Source organism: Rhinoderma darwinii, chromosome 2, assembly GCF_050947455.1.
Source record: "Rhinoderma darwinii isolate aRhiDar2 chromosome 2, aRhiDar2.hap1, whole genome shotgun sequence".
Lineage (NCBI taxonomy): Eukaryota > Metazoa > Chordata > Amphibia > Anura > Rhinodermatidae > Rhinoderma > Rhinoderma darwinii.
Window position 1 is genome coordinate 250,933,875 of NC_134688.1, and position 25,162 is coordinate 250,959,036.

The window sequence follows — 25,162 nt, forward strand, 5'->3', positions numbered from 1 at the left end:
CCTAGAAAAACTATAGCTTGTCTCACAAAAAACAAGTCCTCATACAGCTCCGTCGAAAAAAAAAGTTAAAAAGTTATGGTTCTCACAACTTGGCGACAGAAAAAATACATTCTTTTTACAAAAGTAATTTTAATGTGCAAAAAGTTGTAAAACATAAAAAGTTCTATAAATTTGGTATCGCCGGAACCGTACTCACCCGCAGAATAAAGTTAACATGTAATTTACAACGCATTGTGAACGCTGTATAAGAAAAAAAAAAAACTATGCCAGAATTGCGTTTTTTTGTTTACCTGGCCTCCCAAAAAATAAGATAAAAGGTGATCAAAAAGTCGCATGTACCCCAAAATGGTACCAATAATAACTACAACTCGTCCCGCAAAAAAACAGCCCTCATACCACTACGTCTATGAAAAAATAAAATTAGTTATGGCTCCAATAAGTCAGGAAATAAAAAATATGCAGTTGTGCCGGCCCGAGGGGAACATTTCTTCTGTTTCAAGAGGCGATTTATCAAGGACCTAAAATTAGGAAACCAGGAAGGGGAGGGCCCAAACATATCCGCTGGAAGCAATGGTGCCCGTATTATACCTGGACAACACTTTCCCAGCAAAATTCCCCACACTGCAAAGGTGCGGAGTGTGGACCAAAAGAGGCATAAGAAAGGACACCATATATCAGTGCGACTCCGGCCTGTGCAGAAAGGATTGCTTCACAGCGTAACACACATCTATGGATAATTTTATTGTTTTTTTTACCCCATTATTATACCACCTGACTATGCCTGTGATGTACTCTACCCGGCTTACATGTACCCCCACATTATAAATGGAAACACCAGCAATACTTAAACAAATCTACTACCAAGCAAAATCCGCTCTCCAAAAGCCAAATGGCGCTCCCTCCGCTCTGAACCCTGCAGTGTGCCCAAACAACAGTTTCCTTCCACATATATGGCATCGTCATACCCGGGAGAACCCTTTTAACAATTTTTGGGTTGTGTGTCTCCAGTGGCATAAGCTGGGCACAACATATTTGCCACTGAAATGGCATATCTAGGGAAAAATATACATTTTTAATTTGCACCATCCGCAGCGCATTCATTTATGGAAAAGACCTGTAGGGTGAAAATGCTCACTACACCCCTTAATAAATGCCTTGAGGGGTGTAGTTTTCAAATGGGGTCACTTCTCAGGGGTTTCTTTTATTATTTCACATTAAAGCCTCTGCAATTGTGAACCAATACTTTGTAAATCGCCAAATTAGGCCTCATTTTTACATGGTACGCTTTCACTCCTGAGTCTGGTCGAATGTCCGGGCAAAAGATTAGGGTCACATGTAGGGTGTTTCTAAAACCGAGAAACACTGCCTAATAATTAGAGAGCTGTCTTGTTATGGTGGCACAAGCTGGGCACCACATATTGGCATATCTATGGAAAAAAATCACTCTGCAACATCGAGTGCACACTAATTTCTACAAAACACCTGCAGGGTTAACATGCTTACTACACCACTAGGTAAATGCATTGAGGGGTGTAGTTTCCAAAATGGCGTCACTTCTGGGGGGTTTCCACTGTTTTGGTCCCACAGGCGCCCAGAAACCAATCCAGCAAAATCTGCACTCCAAATGGCGCTCCTTCCCTTCTGAGCTCTGCCGTGTGCCCAAACAGCCGTTTATGACCACATATGGGGTATTGCCGTACTCGGGATAAATTGCTTTACAAATGTTGGGTTCTTTTTTTCCTTTATTTGTTGAGAAAATGAAAAATTTTGCGCTAAAGCTGTGTCTTATTGAAGAAAAAGGATTGTTTTTATTTTCACTGCCGAATTCTAATAAATTCTATGAAACATCTATGGGGTCTAAATGCTTACTACATCCCTAGATGAATTCCTCAAGGGGTGTAGTTTCCTAAATGGAGTCACTTTTTTGGCGTTTTCATTGTTTTGTCCCCTCAGGGGCTTTGCAAATGCGACATGGCCTCCGCAAACCATTCCTGCTAAATGTGATCTCCAAAAGCCAAATAGCGCTCTTTCCCTTCTAAGCCCTGCCGTGTGTCCAAACAGCTGTTTATTACCACATGTGGGGTATTGTTTTACTCGGGAGAAATTGCTGTACAAATTTTGCTGTGCATTTTCTCCTTCAGTCCTTGTGGAAATGAGAAAAAAATTTCTAAATCTAAATTTTCTTTGAAAAAATGGAGATTTTTATATTCAGGGCCTATTTCCAATAATTTCTTCAAAAAACCTGTGTGGTCAAAACGCTCACTATACCCCTAGATAATTTCCTCAATGGGTGTAGTCTCCAAAATGGGATCACTTGTGGGGGGTTTCCACTGTTTTATCCCCTCAGGGGCTTTGTAAATGTGACATGGCCTCCGCAAACCTTTCCTGCTAAATGTGAACTCCAAAAGCCAAATGGTTCTCCATCCCTTCTAAGCCCTGCCGTGTGTCCAAACAACCGTTTATTACCACATGTGGGGTATTATTTTACTCGGGAGAAATTGCTTTACAAATTTTGTGGTGCTTTTTCTCCTTCAGTCCTTGTGCAAATGAGAAAAAATTAGCTAAACCTACATTTTCTTGGAAAAAATGTAGATTTTCATTTTCACGGCCTACTTGTGCGGTCAAAATGCTCACTATACCCCTAGATCATTTCCTTGAGGTGTGTAGCTTCCCAAATGGGGTCACTTTTGGGGGATTTCCACTGTTTAGGCACCACAAGAGCCCTTCAAACCTGAGATGGTGCCTAAAATATATTGTAATAAAAATAAGGCCCCAAAATCCTCTAGGTACTCCTTTGCTTCTAAGGCCGGTACCTCAGTCCAGTAGCACGCTACGGCCACATGTGGGATATTTTCTAAAACTGCAGAACCTGGGCAATAAATATTGAGTTGCATTTCTCTGGTAAAACTTTCTGTGTTATAAAGAAAATGGATTAAAAATAAATTTCTGCAAAAAAATATGAAATTTGTAAATTTCACCTCTACTTTGCTTTAATTAAAGGGTTAGGAAATTTTATAAATGCTGTATTGAATACTTTGAGGGGTGAAGTTTTTAAAATGGGGTGACTTATTGGGGGTTTCTAATATATAAGGCCCTCAAAGCCACTTCACAACTGAACTGGCCCCTGTAAAAATAGCCTTTTGAAATTTTCTTGAAAATGTGAGAAATTGCTGCTAAAGTTCAAAGCCTTGTAACGTCCTAGAAAAATAAAACGATGTTCAAAAAACGATGCCAATCTAAAGTAGACATATGGCGGATGTTAGTTAGCAACAATTTTGTGTGTTATAACTACCTATCTTACAAGCAGATACATTTAAGTTGAGAAAAATGCAAATTTTTGCAATTTTTTGCTAAATTTTGGTGTTTTCACAATTAAATACTGAACATATCGAGCAAATTTAGCCAGTAACATAAAGTCCAATGTGTCACGAGAAAACAATCTCAGAATCGCTTGGATAGGTAAAAGCATTCCGATGTTATTACCACATAAAGAGAAACATGTCAGATTTGAAAAATGAGGCTCTGTCACGAAGGTCAAAAGTGGCTAAAGAGGGAAGGGGTTAATTTGTATTTTTCTGTACTGATATGTGGTTTGCGTACCACTACTCTGCATTGTGTGGTTTTGTGTGCATAATAGCTGTTGTTCCTTACTGTTTTATGGAATGTTTGCTGCATATTCTTATTCTGATGTATCTGTACAATTGACTCTGTTATTTTATTTTCAATAAAACGAGTTTAAAAAAAAAAAAAATATTAACCAGGTTCTCCTGGGTCTGGCGATGACATATCGGTGCACATAAATTGCTGTTCTGGGAACGCTGTAGGGCTCAGACGGGAGGGAGCGGCATTTGGCTTCTGGAGCGCAGATTTTGGTTTCAACTGTGTTTTCATTGAAAATTGTCAAAATATACATATGGCTTAGAGCTGCATGGGAGGCCATGCAATTCACATGGCAAAACAGTAAATTTCAATAGACAAACAAGACATCAGAGAGAAGACACAGGGGAATAAAGGGGGGGAGGGATAGTCGGAGCTCAACCAACAACCTAATCTAGAGATTCCTGTATCCAATACTTGTCCCACGGGTCCCACAACACTTTGAACCTGTCCAGTTCATTGTCAATAGAGGCCGTCATATGTTCCATTGTACGTATTTCCCTAATTCTAGTTACTAAGTCGATGTGAGAGGGAGGGGTTGTCTGTCTCCATTTCCAGGCTATCAACGTCTTAGCGGCAGTGAGAAAGTGTTGAAAGAGTCGAGGTAGTGATTTCCCCAAAGAACTAGGGGGAACGTTCAGAAGGTAATGAAGAGGGTCTAGGGGAATATCCTGCTGCAACACCGCCAATGCCAAGTTCTTAACTTCCAACCAATACTGTTGTACCAATGAGCAGCTCCAGAAAATATGGAACAGATCCCCTCTCTGACTTCTACATCGCCAGCAATCCGACGGAATACCCGGATTGAAGCTATGCAGAAAGGCAGGGGTATGGTACCAAAACATAAGGATTTTATATTGGTTTTCCTTATATGCAGTGCAGATGGAGGTTTTAGCTGCTTGCGACCAGATAATCTGCTACAATGAGAGAGGGATGGATTTATTCAGTAAGGCCTCCCACTTCAACATGTATCTATGCCCAGGCGGAGGGGAACCCTCCGGGGATAGCAGTATTGCATAAATGGCTGAAATAAGCCCCCCAGTGGTGGTAGCATACCGACATAACCTTTCGAAGCTTGTAGGTGCAGTGACCCGCGTGGATCTGAAAGTTTGCTGCATGTAATGTCTGATCTGAAGATAGTGAAAAAATGCAGAGGAGGGAACATTATGGTGTCTTTGAAAGTATGAGAACGGGTGAAGCTCTTGCGTGTGGGGATCAACCATATCAGCCAAGTGAAATACCTCAATGCCCCCCGGAATAGTGGGAGTGTAGAGTACCGAAGTCAAGGGCGGGCAACCCGACGCCAAATGAAAGCGGTTTTTACAGGTTTCCCACACCTCTCTTTGAAATCTCATGGGACCCAATAAAGATGCAGTCGGCATTACCAGTGGGTCGCCCCATAACAAGGAGTTTGGGTGAACCGGGGCCATCCATAGCTTCTCTATTTCGGTCCATTTATTGTACGCCCTTAAAGACACCCAACTGGGTATGCGACGAAGATGTGCCGCCCAGTAGTACTTCACCACATCAGGGACCGATAGCCCACCCGCAGATCGACCCGATAATAAAACTGACTTCGGAATTCGATGTCTGCCGGAGTGCCATATGAACCTGAAGATAGAAGACTGCATGGCCCGCAATTCCCTCATAGGTACTGCTACCGGCAGAGTCTCAAAGTAGTACAGTAATTTAGGGAGCAAGGTCATTTTGACCGCTGCTATGCGCCCAAAAAATGACATGGGAAGAGGATCCCACCTGGCAATTAGCTGACGTAGTTCCACAAACAAAGAGGGTAAATTAGCCTTGTAAGCCGACGTATAGGAGGGAGTGAGTTGAACTCCTAAGTAGGTCAGGGAGGTTTCCTTCCAGTTGTAGGTGTAGTTGTGTTTGAGGAGCAGGAGCTCCTGGTGTGGGACATTAAGAGGGAGTGCTTCTGTTTTAGATGTATTATATAGATGTATGTCTATATCCGCCCCCTGAAGCGAACGGAGGGCAGGGACATTACCAAAGAAGTAATCTAGGCGCGTGTGAGTGTTGTGCGTATGGGAGAAGAAGGTATAGGACCTATCACCTGGATGATCCACTCGCCACAAATCATAGAGCTGGTGCTCCCTAATTAGTTGCCTAAAACGTAGAAAGTCCTGTAAGGGTGGGTGTCGGAGTAGCGTGTGTGAGAGAGACCCTGTCCATGGACGTGGAGAACGGGACATTAAAATCTCCTCCCATCAGCCATGCACCCCTAGAAAGCTTCTGGAGCTTGGAGAGGAGTCTACGTAGGAATGGAATCTGCGCGGTATTAGGGGAGTAAACGTTACATAAAACAATGGGCTGTCCAAACAAAGTCCCATCTACAATAACATATCTGCCTTTCGGATCTAAATGTGAGGTGTGAACTTGTATGGGGCAGGTTGCTGCTATCAAAATGGCCACCCCCTCCCTTTTACGACCTGACGAGGCAGAGTACACAGCAGGATACGCCCCTCGGGCAAATTGGAAAGTTCCGGAGGAATCTAAGTGTGTTTCCTGCAGAAAAGCGACCTCTGCTCCAAGCGATTTCAGCTCCCTGAGAAGTAAGCGTCTCTTCACATTGGAGTTGAGACCCTTGACATTAAAGAGGCTCTGTCACCAGATTTTGCAACCCCTATCTGCTATTGCAGCAGATAGGCGCTGCAATGTAGATTACAGTAACATTTTTATTTTTAAAAAACGAGCATTTTTGGCCAAGTTATGACCATTTTTGTATTTATGCAAATGAGGCTTGCAAAAGTCCAAGTGGGCGTGTTTAAAGTAAAAGTCCAAGTGGGCGTGTATTATGTGCGTACATCGGGGCGTTTTTACTACTTTTACTAGCTGGGCGTTCTGACGAGAAGTATCATCCACTTCTCTTCAGAACGCCCAGCTTCTGGCAGTGCAGACACAGCGTGTTCTCGAGAGATCACGCTGTGACGTCACTCACAGGTCCTGCATCGTGTCGGACGAGCGAGGACACATCGGCACCAGAGGCTACAGTTGATTCTGCAGCAGCATCAGCGTTTGCAGGTAAGTAGCTACATCGACTTACCTGCAAACGCTGATGCTGCTGCAGAATCAAATGTAGCCTCTGGTGCCGATGTGGCCGACACGATGCAGGACCTGGGGCAGGAAGTGAGTGACGTCACAGCGTGATCTCTCGAGAACACGCTGTGTGTCTGTGCACTGCCAGAAGCTGGGCGTTCTGAAGAGAAGTGGATGATACTTCTCGTCAGAACGCCCAGCTAGTAAAAGTAGTAAAAACGCCCCGATGTACGCACATAATACACGCCCACTTGGACTTTTACTTTAAACACGCCCACTTGGACTTTTGCAAGCCTCATTTGCATAAATACAAAAATGGTCATAACTTGGCCAAAAATGCTTGTTTTTTAAAAATAAAAACGTTACTGTAATCTACATTGTAGCGCCTATCTGCTGCAATAGCAGATAGGGGTTGAAAAATCTGGTTACAGAGCCTCTCTAAGCGTGACAAATTTAACCATGGTCAAAGATGTATGAAAGAGCAAAGAAGGATGTGGAAAGTGCGGATGTGTACAGCTCACATTTATGTCGGGGCCAGTCCCATGTCGGTTTCAAAGCAAGCAGTGTTCTACGGCGTCCTTCTACCTTGGAGGTTCTTGGAGGATTCACTGTCATCTCAGGTGTTATTTCGGATGAAAGTAGGAGGGAAGGGAAAGACACTGGGGTAAAGACGTACCAGGGAGAAAATACACATATCTGCAGTGAGAACAAAGAGAAATGCATGAGATCAATGTATTTCTAACAAACTCAGAAAGTACTACCAGGGAGAATACTATACCCTGGGGCGGGTGATATTAAAGCAAAAGAAAACTGGTAATACAATATTACCCTTTGCAACTCTCTCTAAAAACAGAGGGAGAACTGCAAAACAAATTACCCCTATCAAAAGAGGAGGTCGGGTCTCAACAGTCGAGGAACCTAGTACAAAAGTACATATAAATACGTACAGGGCGAAAAAACAAAAAGGGGGTGAATGAGCCATGTGCATCCAGGCCAAACGCCCCCTGCCACAATTTACATTAATGAATTAAAGAGAAGCAACATAAAACCAGAAATATATTCCTAAGTGCATTTTTAGCCTAGGATAGTGCAACTGGTGAAGGGAGCAGCTGGTATGGGTGACCAGACTCCTTCACATATATTACGGAGGTGCCGTGTAACAGCGCAGCGTCCATCAAATCAAATCAGGTCTCGGTGAACTTCGGCTAGACTGTCATCTTGGGGAGGTCCTCCGCTTGTTTCGGACCGACTGCCAGACTGGAGGCGGAGACGAAGGCGGCAAAGGAATCTCCCAATTCTGCATCTTGGGCGTTGGTATACCAAGGGAGTCACAGAAATGAGGCAAATCCCCCGGGTACCTCAGGGTTGCGGAAACGCCATCTCTTCGGGCTGTGAGGGAGAACGGGAACCCCCATCGATAAATAATATTGTGATCTCGCAAGGTAGCGAGTAGCGAACGAAGCAGACGTCTTTTCTGTAACGTAATCCAGGAGAGATCCGGGAATAGCTGAATCGGAGCACCGGCATACTCCAGATCTTTACGCTGACGGGCTTTAAGCATAATGTCCTCCTTAGTGCGGAAGTCCTGGACACAGCAGATGATATCTCTGGGTTGAGATGTAATAAACTTTGGTTTCAGTGCTCTATATGCTCTGTCAAGCGGTTAGAGGAGTGTGCTCCCAAAAGGTCGTTAAAGATAGTCTCTAACACGATGGGGAGGTCTTCAGACCCCGAGGGCTCCGGTATACCCCTAATCCGTATATTATGACGGCGACCCCTGTTATCCAAATCCTCCAGGTGCAGTTGCATATCTCTAATGGACGCCAGCTGGGAGGACACCGAAGACTGTATCACAGAGACATGGCGCCTAGTGGCATCGTGGTCATCTTCCAGGGCCTCCACCCTAGTAGCAATCTGCTGTATATGCTGAGAAACCCCCGCCAATTCTGAGCGAAAAGCTGCCTTCACTTCTTGTATCATACTCTTAAAGGAATAGTGTCACGAAAAAAAAAAATTAACATCAGTTTGATTTTAGTCTTTTATTAAAAACTTTTATATTTATTTGTGTGTTTGTGTTTTACTTTTTTTCTTTTTACACTTTTTCTTCCCTATGGGGGCTGCCATTTTTTACTCCATTTCTGTATGTGTCGATTAACGACACATACAGACATGTAGTACGGCAGCCCCAGTCCCATAGTGAATGCGAACGAGGCCCGTTCCATCCACTATGGTGTACGCCGTCCGTGTGGGAACGGCGCATGCGCCGCTCCCACACAGTCCAAGTTGAACTGCGCGCCGTCCGGCGCCATTTTCCTGTAGACCGGAAGTTGCGGCCGGACAGTAAGATTACTACTTCCGGTCGCGGCTTCCGGACTTGTGCACATGGAGCAGCGGTAGCAGACGGAGCGGACGGACCGGAGGGAGCGGCGGCGACTGGAGCAGGTAAGTGATTTCTATGTATGTAATGTTTTACTGTGTGTTTACTAGTGTATGTTAACCTACTACACTGTGTGTTAGCTCAAAAAATGGCGACACACAGTGTAGGAGGTTAGACCGTTCAATCCCCTCGTTTCTCCTGGCACTAGCCAGGATAAAGGAGGGGGGGATTCTCAGAGCTCACTAGAGCGAGTGAGTTTTTCCCAATTTTGCAGCAAAAAGCAATGTGGTTGCTTTACCACATGCAATGCTGCAATTTTGGGAATTGCTCCATCTAGTGACCAGCACTGGGAAATATTATAAATTAGAATCTAATTTATAATATTTCCTGACTCGTGAAAAAAATAAAAAAAATTAGAACAATGTTTAATCACCCACACACTAATTGTTTAACTAAAAAAATATATACATTTTTTGCTAACAACACATTCCCTTTAAAGTCCTCTTTAGTGGGCAACTGTGAGAAACATTCCCTCCACATAGGAGGCACATCTGAGGGTAGCGAGGCAGAATCCTCCAGGTCAGAATCTGAGGCATAAACAGGGGCCTGGGCATAGGGGGTCAAAGCTGGTGTATCCCCCAGATCGTCTCCCCTCCCCGGCTGCTGGATCGTGTGCCGTTGGGGTTTAAGTGCAGGCCAAACCTGCAGGGCCATTTGTGCTGAGGGCTGTGTCATTGGTGGTTCAAGCGGCTGTACTGGGTCCTCTGACTGAGCTGATGCTCCAGGGGGCATGGCCTCCATTGCCCCTGGCATAGGGGATCCCCCTCCCTGCTGTTCACAGGACGAGGTGGAAGGCAGCATAGGGGAGGCTGGGAGGGTGTATTTTAGCCATCTGGCTATTCAGCTTACCCTGTGTGTGGTGGGGAGCTGCCTCCTCTCCTGGCCCGGACATTTCCCCGTCCTGCCGACACGAGGCTGTCCAAGATGGCCGCTGCTGGAGCTGAGGGAGCGGCGTTGCTTGTCGCCAAAGAAAGTAGCCGTCTAGCGTTGGTGGAGCGGTGGCGACCTGTTGCAGTGCTGCAGGGGTGAGTCCCCTTGGGGTCTTCTTTTCCCCATATGTGGCACCTTTCACTGCTGTAGGCTGCTGGTTTTGTGTGGCAGGGCACGGAGCTCCTAGATTATGCGTCCGGCGCCATCGACTGCTGGCCACGCCCCTCTGGAGTGCAGATTTTGCTTGGTAGTAGCTCTGTTTTCCGTTTTGCTGGTATTTCAGTTTATAATGAGGGGGCATATGTAGGCTGGGCAGAGTACATCAGGGCATAATAACAGGGTCTAATAATGGGGTAAATAAATAATAATCCGCAGATGTGTGGCCAGTGTCTCACTGATAAATGGTGCCCGATCTTAACCACTTTTAGGAACACTGCACATTTTGCATCACGATATTCTGAGAGCTAGAACTTTTTCATTTTTTCACCACCGGAGCTGTGGGAGGGCTTATTTTTCGCAGCACAATCTGTAGTTTTCATTGGTACCATTTTGGGGTACATGCGATTTTTTTGATCACTTTTTATAAAAAAATTTGGCAAGCAAGGTGACCAAAAGCCATCAATTCTGACAATGTTTTTTATTCTTTTTTTTACGGCGTTCACCCGGGGCTATAAATGAACATTTTACTTTATTCTGCGAGTCGGTACAATTACGACGATACCATATGTATATTTTTTTATGTTTTGCAGCGTTTGCGCAATAAAATTACTTATTTATAAAATAAATTATTTTTTGTGTCCCCATATTCTGAGAGCCATACATTTTTTACTTTTCACTCAAAAAAGCTGTGTATGGGCTTGTTTTTTGCAGGACGGGTTGTGTTTTTATTGGTACTATTTTGGGGTAAATGCGACTTTTTGATCACTTTTTATTGTATATTTTGGGAGAGGTGCTGACCAAAAAATAGTGATTCTGGCATTGTTTTTTTACTTATTTTTTTTGCGGTGTTCACCGTGCGGGAAAAATAATATTATAGTTTTATAGTTGGGGTCGTTAAGAACGCGGTGATACCAAATATGTGTACTTTTTTTTAACGTGTTCATTTTTTTCCTATAATAAAAGACTTATTATAGGAAAAAAAAAAGCAGTTCTTGTTTATGTCACTTCTAACTTTTATTTTTACACTTTTTTAAAACATTTTTATTATCTTTTTTTTTTACTGTTTTTACTTGTCCCACTAGGGGATATTTAGACTTGCAGCTCTGATCGCTGCTAGAACACATTACACTACCTACGTAGTGTAATGTGTTCTAACTGTCATTGTGACGTAACAGTCACTCTGACAGGAAGCCCAGGAGGACCAGCCTCCAGCTGGTCCTCCTAGGCTTCTGTAGATGGCAGCCCGGAAGCCATTGTCTGGCGTCCGGTTGCCATGGATACAATCGCCAGCCCCCGCGATTTCACATGGGGGCTGCCGATCTGCATTAAACACCTTAAATGCGACAATCGCAATTGACCGCCGCATTTAAGGGGTTAACTACCATAATCAGCAGCGATGGGCCCCTGATCGGCAACAGGGAATGCAGGGCAGACGCCCTGCATAGATAACCGCTGCTGCGGTGTAGCACCGCGCGGCGGTTAACAGTCAAAGCACAGACGTAACTGCACGTCAAGGTACGCGAAGTTACTGCACACCTTGATGTGCATTAACGGCGAGGTGCAGGAAGGGGTTAGTGGGTGATTTATGGGGGTGGGGGATTGTAATATATAGACCCCTTAAAGCCACTTCAGAACCGAACTGGTCTCTTAAAAATAGATTTGGAAATTTAGAACAATAAAAGGACGTTCAAAAAGTAGACATATGGTAAATGTTAACTAGTAACTATTTTACGTAGTATTACTATCTGTCTTACAAGCAGATACATTTAAATCAAGAAAAAAGCTAATTTTTCCAAGTATTCTCTAAACTTTGGTGTTTTGTTTTTTTTACAAATAAACAATGTATCGATCAAATTTTACTACTAACATAAAGTACAATGTGTCACGAGAAAAACAGTCTCAAAATTGCTTGGATAAGTAAAACCATTCCAAATCTATTACCAGTTAAAATGACACGTCAGATTTGAAAAAAGGATCTGGGTACACAAGGCCAAAAATATCTGTGTCTCCAAGGCCTTAAAGAGGCTCTGTCACCAGATTATAAATGGCCTATCTCCTACATAATCTGATCGGCGCTGGAATGTAGATAACAGCAGTGGTTTTTATTTTGAAAAACTATCATTTTTGAGCAAGTTATGAGCAATTTTAGATTTAGTTTCTTAATGCCCAACTGGGTGGGTTTTTACTTTTGACCAAGTGGGTGTTGTAAAGAAGTGTATGAGGCTGACCAATCAGTGACCAATCAGTGTCATACACTTCTCATTGTTCCAGCACAGTGAGATTGTGCAGTGAAAGAAGCTGGGCTGGAACAATGAGATGTGTATGACACTGATTGGTCACTGATTGGTCAGCCTCATACACTTCTTTACAACTCCCACTTGGTTAAAAGTAAAAACACACCCAGTTGGGCATTAAGAAACTAAATCTAAAATTGCTCATAACTTGCTCAAAAATGATCGTTTTTCAAAAAAAAAAAACACTGCTGTAATCTACATTCCAGCGCCGATCAGATTATGTAGGAGACAGGGCACTTATAATCTGGTGACAGAGTCCCTTTAACTAAGGAAATTCTTTTACTCTAGTTCCTTATGGGCTTGCTCATTTTTTAGTCAAAACCAGGAGAAGATCCTAAATCCACTGAAAATGTCAGGACCTAAGAATACAAAGCTCAATGCTGCCATCTATCAGTAAATTGTAATAATGCAGATCATCATATCCCAAAACAGGTCTAAGGCTAGGTTTACATGGTATATGTTCAAAATGAAAAAAAAAAAACACAGGCAGAATTCAAAAGAAAACAGCTTCTAAAATCCAGGTGTTTTTAGAGCTGATTTTGAGGCGTATTCTCTAAATGTTTTTTGAAGTGTCAATGTGGAAAATCAGCTTGTAAAACGCTTCAAGAAGTGACGTCACTTCTTTTTTGCAAAACTTATTTTTATGAAGCTTTTTTTAACTTAATGTTTTTTAGCTGTAAGGGTATGTTTACACGCAGAGTCAAAAACATCTCAAAATACGGAGCTATTTTCAAGGGAAAACAGCTCCTGATTTTCAGATGTTTTTTGTGCCACTCGCGTTTTTCGCAGCGTTTTTTACGGCCGTTTTTGGAGCTTTTTTCAATAGCGTCTATGGAAAACGGACACTATAGTCGACTACGCTATTGCTTCTGGCAAAACGACGGGTCCGCTGCACAAAAGAGAGAAACGGAAACCACGGGCACCGGCTCCGTCACCATTGAAATCAATGGTGGTGGAAACGGAAACCCCTGGTTTCAGTCTGTGTCAGTTTTTGTCTGCTCAGGGTCGCATTCTGACGGAAACCTCAGACGGAACGTCAGAACGGGACCCCAACGCAGATGTGAACGAAGCCTAAGGGTATGTTCACACGGCCTATTTACGGACGTAAATCGATATATCCGTCCTCCTGCGCGAACTAGCAGCTGCAGAGGACGGATATATCCGTCCTTCGGCGTTAAGAGGTTAAAGTTTAATGTAAAATATAAAATATACTACACACAACTGCGTTTTGGTTAGTGGCGTTTTTGATTAAATTTTGTAGTCAGCAGTATTTCTGGAAAAAATTTGAAAAACTTCTGAAAAAGCGCCTTAGCCAGAGCATGTTGCGTTTGGAAAAAAACGTCACTGACCACAAAAATGCCTCAAAAACATCACAAACAAAAATACAGTTGTGTGTAGTGCTTTTTATATTTTACTATTGACTTTAACCTAACATTTGGCCACAGTAAAATTTCATTAAAAATGCTGGCGAACGCAACGAAAAACAAACAAAAATGCAACTGTTGCTGATACCACTGTGGCTGGCACTGGGGGAACTGCAGCTGCTACGGATACCTACCACTATGGCTGGCACTGGGGGCACTGCAGCTGTTCCTGGTACCTACCACTATGGCTGGCACTGGGGGCACTGCAGCTGTTACTGATAGCTAACACTATGGCCGGCACTGGGGGCACTGCAGCTGTTACTGATACCTACCACTATGGCTGGCACCGGGGGAACTGCAGCTGTTACTGATACCTACCACTATGGCTGGCACTGGGGGCACTGCAGCTGTTACTGATACCTACCACTATAGCTGGCACTGGGGGCACTGCAGCTGAGCTGAGTTTGAAATAAACATACTGGATAAATATGTCTATACTTGTTTATTTTCATAAGTCAAGGGATTTGTGTGAACCGCTTCTGTTGCACCAGTATGGAAAAGCAAAGACTATTATGCTATTTTTATCCTCAACATAAAAGGTCTACTGACGCACACCTGCCCGACAGGCCAAAAGGGACACTCTTTTGGCCTCTGTTGCATTAATGGAGCCCTATGGACACTTTTAGGCTTCATTCACATCTGTGCTAGGGTCCGTTACGACGTTCCGTCTGAGCTTTCCGTCGGAACGGAACCCTGACTGACACAAACCAAAGGTTTCCGTTTCCATCACCATTGATTTCAATGGTGATGGATCCGATGCCAATGGTTTCCGTTTGTCTCAGTTGTGCAGGGGTTCCGTCGTTTTGACTGAATCAATAGTGTACGCTTTTCGTGGCGTATGCGTAAGACAAAAACGTGTTGCGCGTAGAGCCTTAATAACAGATAGATTATATAGACATACAGATCCAGTCCTGTCATGTCCGATGCCGTATGAACAAACCCCCTCCCTGGCACATATCACGTGTACATTATTATATTTTATTTTACAAATAAGGTCATTCTGCAGCAACAAAAAAACCTCAATACAACTGACACATTTGCGGTCACTAGACCACGCCCGGTGGTAGCCACGTGTTCTGCAGCTACTAGGACACCTTCATGACCTTCCGCTTCCCGCCTTCTCAGCACAGCCCATTACCTGAATATCCTCCAATGGCCGCCTAATTGGCTAAATATGGTCAATGAGAGGCAGACATATTAGCCAATACACACAACACGTCAGGAACAGCCTACACGGCATAGCCAATCAGATATTAGAGTGGGTGTGGTATACTTTCGGTGTGAGTAGTTGGCTTGACGGCTCTGTTGCGTGAAACATGGCTCCCAGGGAAGGTACAGAACGGAGCTCAGTAATGGATGGGATCAGAGCCATCTTATTAGGGCCTCCCGGAGCCGGTAAGGGCACACAGGTAAGAAACTAAGAAGAAGCCATGTCATTGTGCTGGTTTACTTTACTACTCGTTCTCTAGCATACTGCTGGACACCAGTGGGTGTGTGTAGTGACGTATAGGCATGTGATTGGATGACAGGAAGCTCTGTGACGCGGAGTTCATAGGCTTCTCTTAGTGGACGCTAATTCTATCAAATGTGTGTACGTTGAAGCGCAGCCTGAGAGCTACTGATAGAGAGTAGCGCCGCCTGCGGTGTGACGGTGTACACCGTGGCTAGTCTTTAATAACTGCTGCTCGGGGGTGTTTTTTATAATCCCCCACATTCTGTAATAAACTTTTTTTATTCTTTTTTTAATTGCAGCAGCTTGTAATAAAGTGTGTTTTGTGAACCCATAGTAAAGGGGAATGGCATAAATAAAAAAATCTGTAATCCATAACCTATGACTCCATTCGCACACCACAAGATGTTTTCAGCAAGCTGAGCGGACTACAGGCTGTCACAAAACAGCCTGTTGTCTGCAATTCTGCTGGGTTTGTTACCTACTATACTATGTTCTGCACGTTGTAGGGGGATGGGAATGCTTTACCAGTCCTGATTGACCCGATCATGAATGACTGGCAGCCTTGTCTATATACACACTGGTATATAGAGAATTCTGTCCTTGACCGCTCGTTGATTTGCGTACGATGTCCAAGAGCATTTCTTTATGGACAGAATAAAAACACAAGCCTGCCAGGCATCTATCCCCCCTATAATGGGCTGCCCATGGGTAGGGCAGCCCTTCCGAGGTGTGTGGTAGACATCAATGTCGTGGGTTACCTATCAAGGGAAAACAGCATCTGGTTTTCAGCCATTTTTAAAGTATCAAACGATTTTTGATGCGTTATTTGGAACCGTATTTTGGAGCTGTTTTCCTATTGACCTAATGAAAAACCGCTCCAAAAATGGCTCAAGAAGTGACATGCCGTCTTTTTACGCTCCGTTTTTTCAAACCGCCGTGTATAAAAACGCCCCGTCTGAACGAAACTGTCTTTCCCATTGAAATCAATGGGCAGATGTTTGGAGGCGTTCAGCTTCCGTCTTTTTTTGTGGCATTTACGCCCCGAAAAACGTCTGAAAACACAGCGTGTGAACATAGCCTAAGTGAGCGTAAATGTGTTGGGCCATGGAAACTCCGCTCTTTCTGCTAAGCTCCACTCTTTAGCTAAACTCCACCAACTATTTTTTTCTTTTTTTTGCAGACTGCACTTTTGCTTCCGTCAAAAAAACGGAAACCTAGCGAATGGAGATAAATGGAAAGCAACTGAAACAAAATAATTACCATTGAAATCAATGGTAATTGTAACGGAACCGTTGCTTTAATCTTTCGATCCTCTCTTCCTCTGATGGAATGTGTAAACAGGGAGACACCCTGCCGGCATGATAATGGATGGGGACGAGCGATCAGCGTAACGACCGCTCGTCCCCATCCATAGCTCGGTGTGACAGGAACAAACGAGCGCCGATCAACAATGTCTCGTTGATCGGTGCTCGCTTTATTGGCCGGTGTAATAGGGCCTTTAGACAGCGGGGAAAATCTATTAAAACTAGTGAGGTGTCCACAGTAGCCAATCGGGTTACAACATTCAGTTTCCTTAGGGCCCTTGGAAATATGAGAGCTTGCATCTGATTTGTTGTTATGAGCAACTGTCCCATTTTACCTTTGCACTATATTGTATATGATGGGTATAAGCAGCTTCTGAATCTTCTGACCTGGCATGTGTAAAGTTTGTAAGGGCAAAGATACGTGCAGCAGTGCCTGTGGTAACTAGTCCAAATGTTTGACCTTTAGACGACATAACATTGAGTTCCGAGTTTCATTTGCCTTCTCAGGTTAATGCACATACTGCTGATCGTGCAATTATACAAAATCTAAATTTTAACATGAACGCTTGAGACATGCACGACGCTGACGGATTATGGACTGTTTCCAGGTCTAGTGACAGTTTTCAGTAATACAGGGTGCGCAACAAATCTTTAAAGAGGCTCTGTCACCAGTTTAAGGCCGGGTTCACACAGAGTTTTTTGCAGGTGGAAATTCTGCCTCAATATTCAAGTTGGAAGTTTGAGGCAGATTTTCCTCTCCCTGCACGCCGATTTTCACCCGCGGCCATTGAGTGCTGCAGGCATAAAACGCCGCGAAATATGCTTTCTCTGCCTCCCATTGATGTCAGAGGCGTAAACGCCCGAAGATAGGGCATGTCCCTACTTTCTCCCGCAAGGCGGTTTTACCGCTCATGGGGAAAAAGTTGCCTCCGCCTCCCGTTGAAATCAATGGAAGGCATTTTCGGCCCGTTTTTGACAAGTTGTGCGGTGCGGTTTCCGCGTCTAAACTCTGTGTGAACCCAGCCTAAAACTGCCCTATCTCCTACCTAATCTAATAAAAGCTTTGATGTAGATAAGTACTGGTTTTTGTTTTATTTAAAAAAAATAAATGTTTATAAGTGACAAAGTTCTGATCACTTTTACATTTATGTTAATTTTTTCTAAATGCCCAACTGGGAATTTTTTTACTTATTATTTTTTTTGTTTCACTAAGTGGGCGTTGTAAAGAAAAGTGTATGACGTTGACCAATCTGCGTCATAGACTTCTCTTCATTCATGTCCAGCTTTATTAACAGCCCAGCGTGATCTCGAGATCACGCTGTGACGTCACTTACTCCAGCAGTTCCAACATAGGAGCGACGGGAGAATGACCAGACATCGCCTCCAGCCGTGCCAGGACTGCTGCTGAGGAGCATAATTGTCCTGGCATGGCTGGATAATTATGAAAAAATGAGCATAAATGTAAAAATGATCAGAACGTTGTCACTAATAACACAGTAGCTATCTACATCAATGCGTTTATTAGATTAGGTAGGAGATGGAGAAGTATTAAACTGGTGACGGAGCCTCTTTAAATGGAGGAAGGTAATTTTTTAATCAATAAGCATAGAAAATGTATGATGGTACGCAACTGTTGTGAGCGATCTCAAACACCACATAGTCCTCAGGCATCCTCCGGTCGTACTACGAATGTTGAAAAGTAATTTGTTTTACTATGACAACATGGTGGTTTTTATATTTCCAGGCTCCCAAATTGGCGGAAAAATATTGCGTATGTCACCTTGCCACAGGAGATATGTTGAGGGCCATGGTGGCTTCAGGGTCTGAGTTGGGCAAACGCTTGAAGGCCACAATGGATGCTGGGAAACTGGTCAGTATGTCCAGATCCGCTATACATGTACATATATAAGTGGAATAATTGCTGTGTTTATGTGAGGGATGTGTGATTTTCTTCTCCTGTATTTAGGTCAGTGATGAAATGGTTGTAGAGCTGATTGAAAACAATCTTGATACGCCGCCGTGTAAAAAGGGATTTCTATTGGATGGATTTCCTCGCACCGTCAAGCAAGCAGAGATGGTAATTTTTGTGTGGTTGAAATGTCTTTATTCGTATCCCCTTTATACAGGTAGTTTTTACTCCCTCTTAAAGCATTATGTAGCCTGACCTGTTATACAGAAATGTTTTTCAACAAATCTCAGGTGAGTGGGTTTTTAGGAGCGTATTGGGATTGTGGAGGAAGATTTATTACTACACCTTCTTGATTAATTGCAATGATATAGAATGTATATTTTTCTCCCAGCATGGAACATTTAGATTTCTATAATAACATATTCATACAATGTGACAAATGTCTGCGCCTAATTCCATTAATAACCTGAAAATTCAAATGTGTGTTTAGGGACCCCAGTATTTCACACTCCGTCGTCCAGGAAGGTGAGGTGTGCCAGGGTTCTGACACCGGAGACCCTTTTGGCTACCAATTTATCTTTATTTATTTATAAAAAAAAATCTTAGATTAAAGAGGCTCTGTCACCAGATTTTGCAACCCCTATCTGCTATTGCAGCATATAGGCGCTGCAATGTAGATAACAGTAACGTTTTTATTTTTAAAAAACAAGCATTTTTGGCCAAGTTATGACCATTTTCGTATTTATGCAAATGAGGCTTGCAAAAGTCCAACTGGGCGTGTTGAAAAGTAAAAGTACAACTGGGCGTGTATTATGTGCGTACATCGGGGCGTGTTTACTACTTTTCAAATGAACGGCCGTTCCCCAGTCATTGTTCTATGTAAACAGGGCAACAATCCGCCAATGAACGAGCAAACGCTAGGATCTATCATGCGGCAAAAAAGAAAATGCTTGATAGTCTGCTGTAAATGCATGGGGGTAAACATTTTTCATTCACTGAACGCAAGCAGAGATCTTGGAAAAACCTGCTTTAGTTACATAAAATCATTTTAATCGTTTTCCAGCTAACAACATGTTTCTGCTCATTTAAATGTAAAGAGTTATTTACATATAGATGGCCACTCTGGCGGTCAGATGCGCCGTTCCACCCTGTATCCTGTTTATCGGCACCAGTCACCTGATTACATCTGCTCCGCCTCTTCGTTGGTAGTCAGTGGTTCCGATCACCCATCTCTATGCTAAACACACCAACAGTGGTCGGCGCGCCAGACAATACCAAATACCTCTTACTGCTTGCAAGATGGAGAGGGAGGGGTCCGGGCTCTGTGTGATGTGATTGACCCACCCATTGGCTTGCCCTCTGAAAGAACAGGGTGCCATGATCGCATTGCTGGCGCTGATTTAGTGGAATTGGGGTGGAATGATGCATCTGACCACCGGAGCAGTCGTCTATATTTGTAACATGACTTCCAGCCTCTTTCAGCAATGCACAATCTACTTGGTGAGAATAGAGCTAAGCAGGTTGTTGCGAGAGGCTATGGTGTCCAGCAAAAAGCACCAGCAGGACCCCACTGCTTTAGAAGCATATATATATTCAACTTCCCCAAACCGTACACAGAGGCCTATCTCTACTTTGTCATATTAGCTTTGGGTGACAATGTTTTCCATTTTTATATTTCTGCACAGCTTGATGATCTTCTGGAAAAACGACAGGAAAAGCTGGATTCGGTCATTGAATTTAGTGTGGATGACTCTTTACTTGTGCGCAGAATCTGTGGGAGGTGATGGCAAGAAACCTTTTTCCTTTACAGGACCTTTTCTTTAATAAATTCAATTTTATACTTATGGATTATTGATTTAAAAAATGTTGCTGTTTTTCATTCTTCATTTTGTTCATGCAGATTGATCCACTCGTCAAGTGGACGGTCCTATCACGACGAATTCAATCCTCCTAAAGAGCATATGAAAGATGATGTGAGTATTAAAGGACGAGTGTCGCGTAAAAAATTTTTGGGATATCAATTTGCATTTAGTGTTTTATTATAAAATCTTTTATTTATGTGTGTGTGTTTTGTGTTTTACTTTTTTCTTTTTTCTAACTTTTACTTCACTATGGGGGCTGCCATTTTGTTTTTCATCTCTGTATGTGTCGATTAACGACACATACAGAGATGGAATACGGCAGCTACAGTGCATAGGAGTCAATGAACGGGAGCCGTTCCATTGACTTTGCTCTATGGCTCTGTACTGCACAGACGCAGGTCAGAGTCACACAGAGCAGAGCAGCTGTTTGCAGGGAGAGAGCAGGCGCCATCTTGAAGACCAGCTGCACTGCAGGTAAGATGTGTGTCTCTGCATGTCCCACTCTCTATCTCACAGACCCCCGCTCTCGTGACCCCTAACGGCCCCCCCCCCCCCTTGTATGAAGGACACATGATGAAACTGTACTGGGAAAGCCCTGAACGATAAATCTCTAGTTGTGCTGAGACTGTTTGGGGATGTAACTAATGAACCTCTCAGTCTCCGCACAATTGGAGAGATTTATCGTTCAGGGGTCTGGGAAAGCTGGGTGACCACCATTACCCCTCCTACTGGAGTATGAGAGGTTCATTAGTCACATCCCCAAACAGTCTCAGCACAACTAGAGAGATTTACCGTTCAGGGGTCTGGGAAAGCTGGGTGACCACCATTACCCCCTCCTACTGGAGTGAGAGGTTCATTAGTCACATCCCTAAACACTCCAGTATGAGGGGTAATGGTGGTCACCCAGCTTTCCCAGACGCAGATATAACCAGGAAAGGGCTGGATGGACGGGCTGAGGGTGCACAGGGTTTTTGGTGATCCCCCTCTGTCATGTGATCGGACCTAGGTTACCGGTTCATCAGACTGGGTTCATGTGACTATAAATCTGTCCATAACAAGAGACAGTTCACTCAGGACAAGCCCTACCCTCATGCCGTAGTTGTATGGCTCTGTCTGCAGTGATGGCGGTGGGTGGCTCTGACACCCGCCTCCCCCGTCGGGTCATCTCAGGACAGAAGGGGTGTCCGGATTGGAGACACAGCGCCGCACCTGTCCTCAGGTTGTGTCTGGTATTGCAGTTCACCTCCATTGAAGTGAATAGGACAGAGCTGTAATACCACACACGACCTGAGGACAGGTGCGGCGCCATGTTTTCCTGGACGACCCCTTTAAGACTTTTCCCGTGTGTGAGTGGCAGAGCGGAGTGTGCACGGGCGCCGCTGATACTTCATAGCCGCTTATCAGCTGTTTTGAAAAATCAGCGGCGAGCACCACACACACACACAAGTGTAATCAAGCGGTTTTTATGTGGTTTTTTTTTGCACGAAAAATGTGCAAAAAAAAAAACATGTCAAATACACGGAGTGTGAACCGGTCAACTGAAAAGTCATTCACTTCACTTTCATTATTCTAAGGCTGGGTTAACACAACCTATTTTCAGGCGTAAACGAGGCGTTTTACGCCTGAAAAGACGGCTCCAATACGTCGGCAAACATCTGCCCATTCATTTGAATGGGTTTGCCGACGTACTGTGCCGACGACCTGTAATTTTACAAATTTTAAAATAACAGCCTCGGCAAAGAAGTGCAGGACACTTCTTGGGACGTAATTTGAGCCGTTTTTAATTGAATTTAATGAAGAACAGCTCCAAATTACGGCCGTAATTGACGCCACGCAAAACGCGAGTACGAGCAATTACGTCTGAAATGACGGAGCTGTTTTCTCCTGAAGATGTAAATGCAGTTAGCGTGTGCACATACCCTAAGGGTATGTTCACACACAATGTTTTCAGCTGAAAAATCGGAAGCCGAACGCCTACAAGCATCTGCCCATTGGTTTCAATGGGAAATACGGCGTTCTGTTCCGACAGGGCGTTTTTTACGTGGTAGTTTTCCAAAAACGGCGCGTAAAAAGACGCCCGACCAAAATGAAGTGCACATCACTTCTTGGGACGTTTTTGGAGCCGTTTTTCATTGACTTCATAGAAAAACCGCTCCAAAAACGGCCGTTAAAAAACGCGAGTTTGATTAAAAAATGGCTGAAAATCAGGAGCTGTTTTCCCTTTGTTTAGTAAGCGTGTGAACATACACTTAGGGTATGTTCACACGGCCTATTTACGGACGTAATTCGGGCGCTTTTGCCCCGAATTACGTCTGAAAATAGCACCTCAAAATCGCTGACAAACATCTGCCCATCTGTTCACACGAGGCGTAATTTACGCGCCGCTGTCAAAAGACGGCGCGTAAATAGACGCCTGTGTCAAAGAAGTGACATGTCACTTCTTTGGCCGTAATTAGAGCCGTTATTCATTGACTCCAATGAATAGCAGCGCTAATTACGCCCGTAATTGACGCAGCGTTCAAGCGCCTGCACATGCCGTTACGGCTGAAATTACGGGGATGTTTTCAGGCTGAAACATCCCTGTAATTTCAGCCGTTACGGACGCCCTCGTGTGAACATACCCTTAGCCTCTTGGTGTGTCCTATAACTTCTTCCAGCTGCAGAATCACACCCAATATGGCTGCCGGACACTGCTTAGCAATTTGAAGACGCCTTTACCTGGCTTGTGAGAGGGGGGGTGAGGTTCCCTCCCACATTTACAGCAGCTGTGAGTCAGGTTGCTTTGCCTTATTCACCTTGCTGTAATTCTGGGAAGTGCTCCCCCTGGTGGTCAACATTGGAAAACATGTCAAATTATTATTTCATTTTTAATACTTTACACCATACGGAAAAAAAAAAAAAATACAGCAAAAAACGTAAAAAATATAATAGAAATAAGTAACGACACTTAAAAAAAAAAAAAGGTTTAATTTGCGACACATTCCCTTTTAAAGAGGCTCTGTCACCAGATTTTGCAACCCCTATCTCCTATTGCAGCAGATCGGCGCTGCAATGGAGATAAGAGTAACGTTTTTTGTTTTGTTTTTTAAAACGAGCATTTTTGGATAAGTTATGACCATTTTTATATTTATGCAAATGAGGCTTTCTAAAGTACAACTGGGCGTGTATTGTGTGTGTACATCTGGGCGTTTTTACTTCTTTTACTAGCTGGGCGTTGTGAATAGAAGTATCATCCACTTCTCTTCACAACGCCCAGCTTCTGGCAGTGCAAAGACACACAGCGTGTTCTCGAGAGATCACGCTGTGACATCACTTCCTGCCCCAGGTCCTGCATCGTGTCGGACGAGTGAGGACACGTCGGCGCCAGAGGCTACATTTGATTCTGCAGCAGCATCGGCGTTTGCAGGTAAGTCGATGTAGCTACTTACCTGCAAACGCTGATGCTGCTACAGAATCAACTGTAGCCTCTGGCGCCGACGTGTCCTCGCTCGTCCGACACGATGCAGGATCTGGGGCAGGAAGTGACGTCACAGCGTGATCTCTCGAGAACACGCTGTGTGTTTGTGCACTGCCAGAAGCTGGGTGGTAACGAAGAGAAGTGGATGATGCTGATTCGTCCGCATCATACACTTCCATTCCTAACGCCCAGCTAGTAAAAGAAGTAAAAACGCCCAGATGTACGCACATAATACACGCCCAGTTGTACTTTTACTTTAAACATGCCCAGTTGTACTTTAGAAAGCCCCATTTGCATAAATATAAAAATGGTCATAACTTGGCCAAAAATGCTAGTTTAAAAAAAAAACAAAAACGTTACTCTTATCTCCATTGCAGCGCCGATCTGCTGCAATAGGAGATAGGGGTTGCAAAATCTGGTGACAGAGCCTCTTTGTGTATAGCTATTTGCCCTTTCATACAAACTATTAGAGGGGCCACTAAATGAAAAGTACACTTTTTTTATGGCCCTTTTACACAGGCCAATGATGGGGTGACTAACCATTTATATGAACGCTGGTTCCCGATCGTTGCCTTGTGTAAACAGGTCAGTGATCAACAAACGAGCAAACGCTCCTCCATCAGCTCGTCACATTTTTTTTGTGCGGCTAAAAAAGGACACGTCTGCAGCACATCTCCCTGTATAAATGGGATGTGTTGCTGACCACATGCAATTGTATAGGGACATCCCCATACATTCCAATCATTGCTCCATGTCAATGCACTGGTTAACCCCTCCATGACTGCCATATGGCTATATACGTTCCAACTGCAGTTGCATCGTGCAGTTGTCACGTATATAAACGTTTGCAGCCTGGAACGGGGTTTAATGAGTGCAGTGCTGCTTCAGTGTGAGCAGCGCTACACATGTCTGCCGGGGCTTTAAGAGCCCCGGAATACCCCCCCCCCCCCCCACTGTAGATGGCGCATTGTGTGGACACTGGAACTATCTACAGTGGTCAATGTGGCACTATCTACACTCCCGTGTAAAACCAACTTTTCAGTCCGCGTGTGTGTTCACGAACACTCCTTGAAATGACCTTGCCATTCGTTGCAAAGTTAGGCTGGATTCACACGAGCATATTCGGTCCGTAAAGGATGGAACGTATTTCGGCCGCAAGTCCCGGACCGAACACAGTGCAGTGAGCCGGGCTCCTAGCAATATAGTTATGTACGACGCTAGG

The 25,162-nt window shown here is 44.0% G+C and overlaps 1 protein-coding gene across 3 annotated transcripts in view; it reads left to right on the forward strand.

Moving 5' to 3' along the window:
- The window catches only part of AK2 (adenylate kinase 2), a 101,434-nt gene that overhangs the window by 73,747 nt on the left and 2,525 nt on the right, over positions 1–25,162 (forward strand). For 2 of the 3 annotated variants that reach the window (XM_075853101.1, XM_075853100.1), the window contains exons 1-5: positions 15,203–15,364; positions 18,457–18,582; positions 18,679–18,789; positions 20,307–20,401; positions 20,522–20,594. In XM_075853101.1, coding sequence (XP_075709216.1) covers positions 15,272–15,364; positions 18,457–18,582; positions 18,679–18,789; positions 20,307–20,401; positions 20,522–20,594 — 498 coding nt within the window. In that variant the 5' untranslated portion in view covers positions 15,203–15,271. Of the gene's footprint in view, positions 1–15,202; positions 15,365–18,456; positions 18,583–18,678; positions 18,790–20,306; positions 20,402–20,521; positions 20,595–25,162 lie in introns of those variants that run through there. The other variant, XM_075853102.1, reaches the window with a different exon arrangement.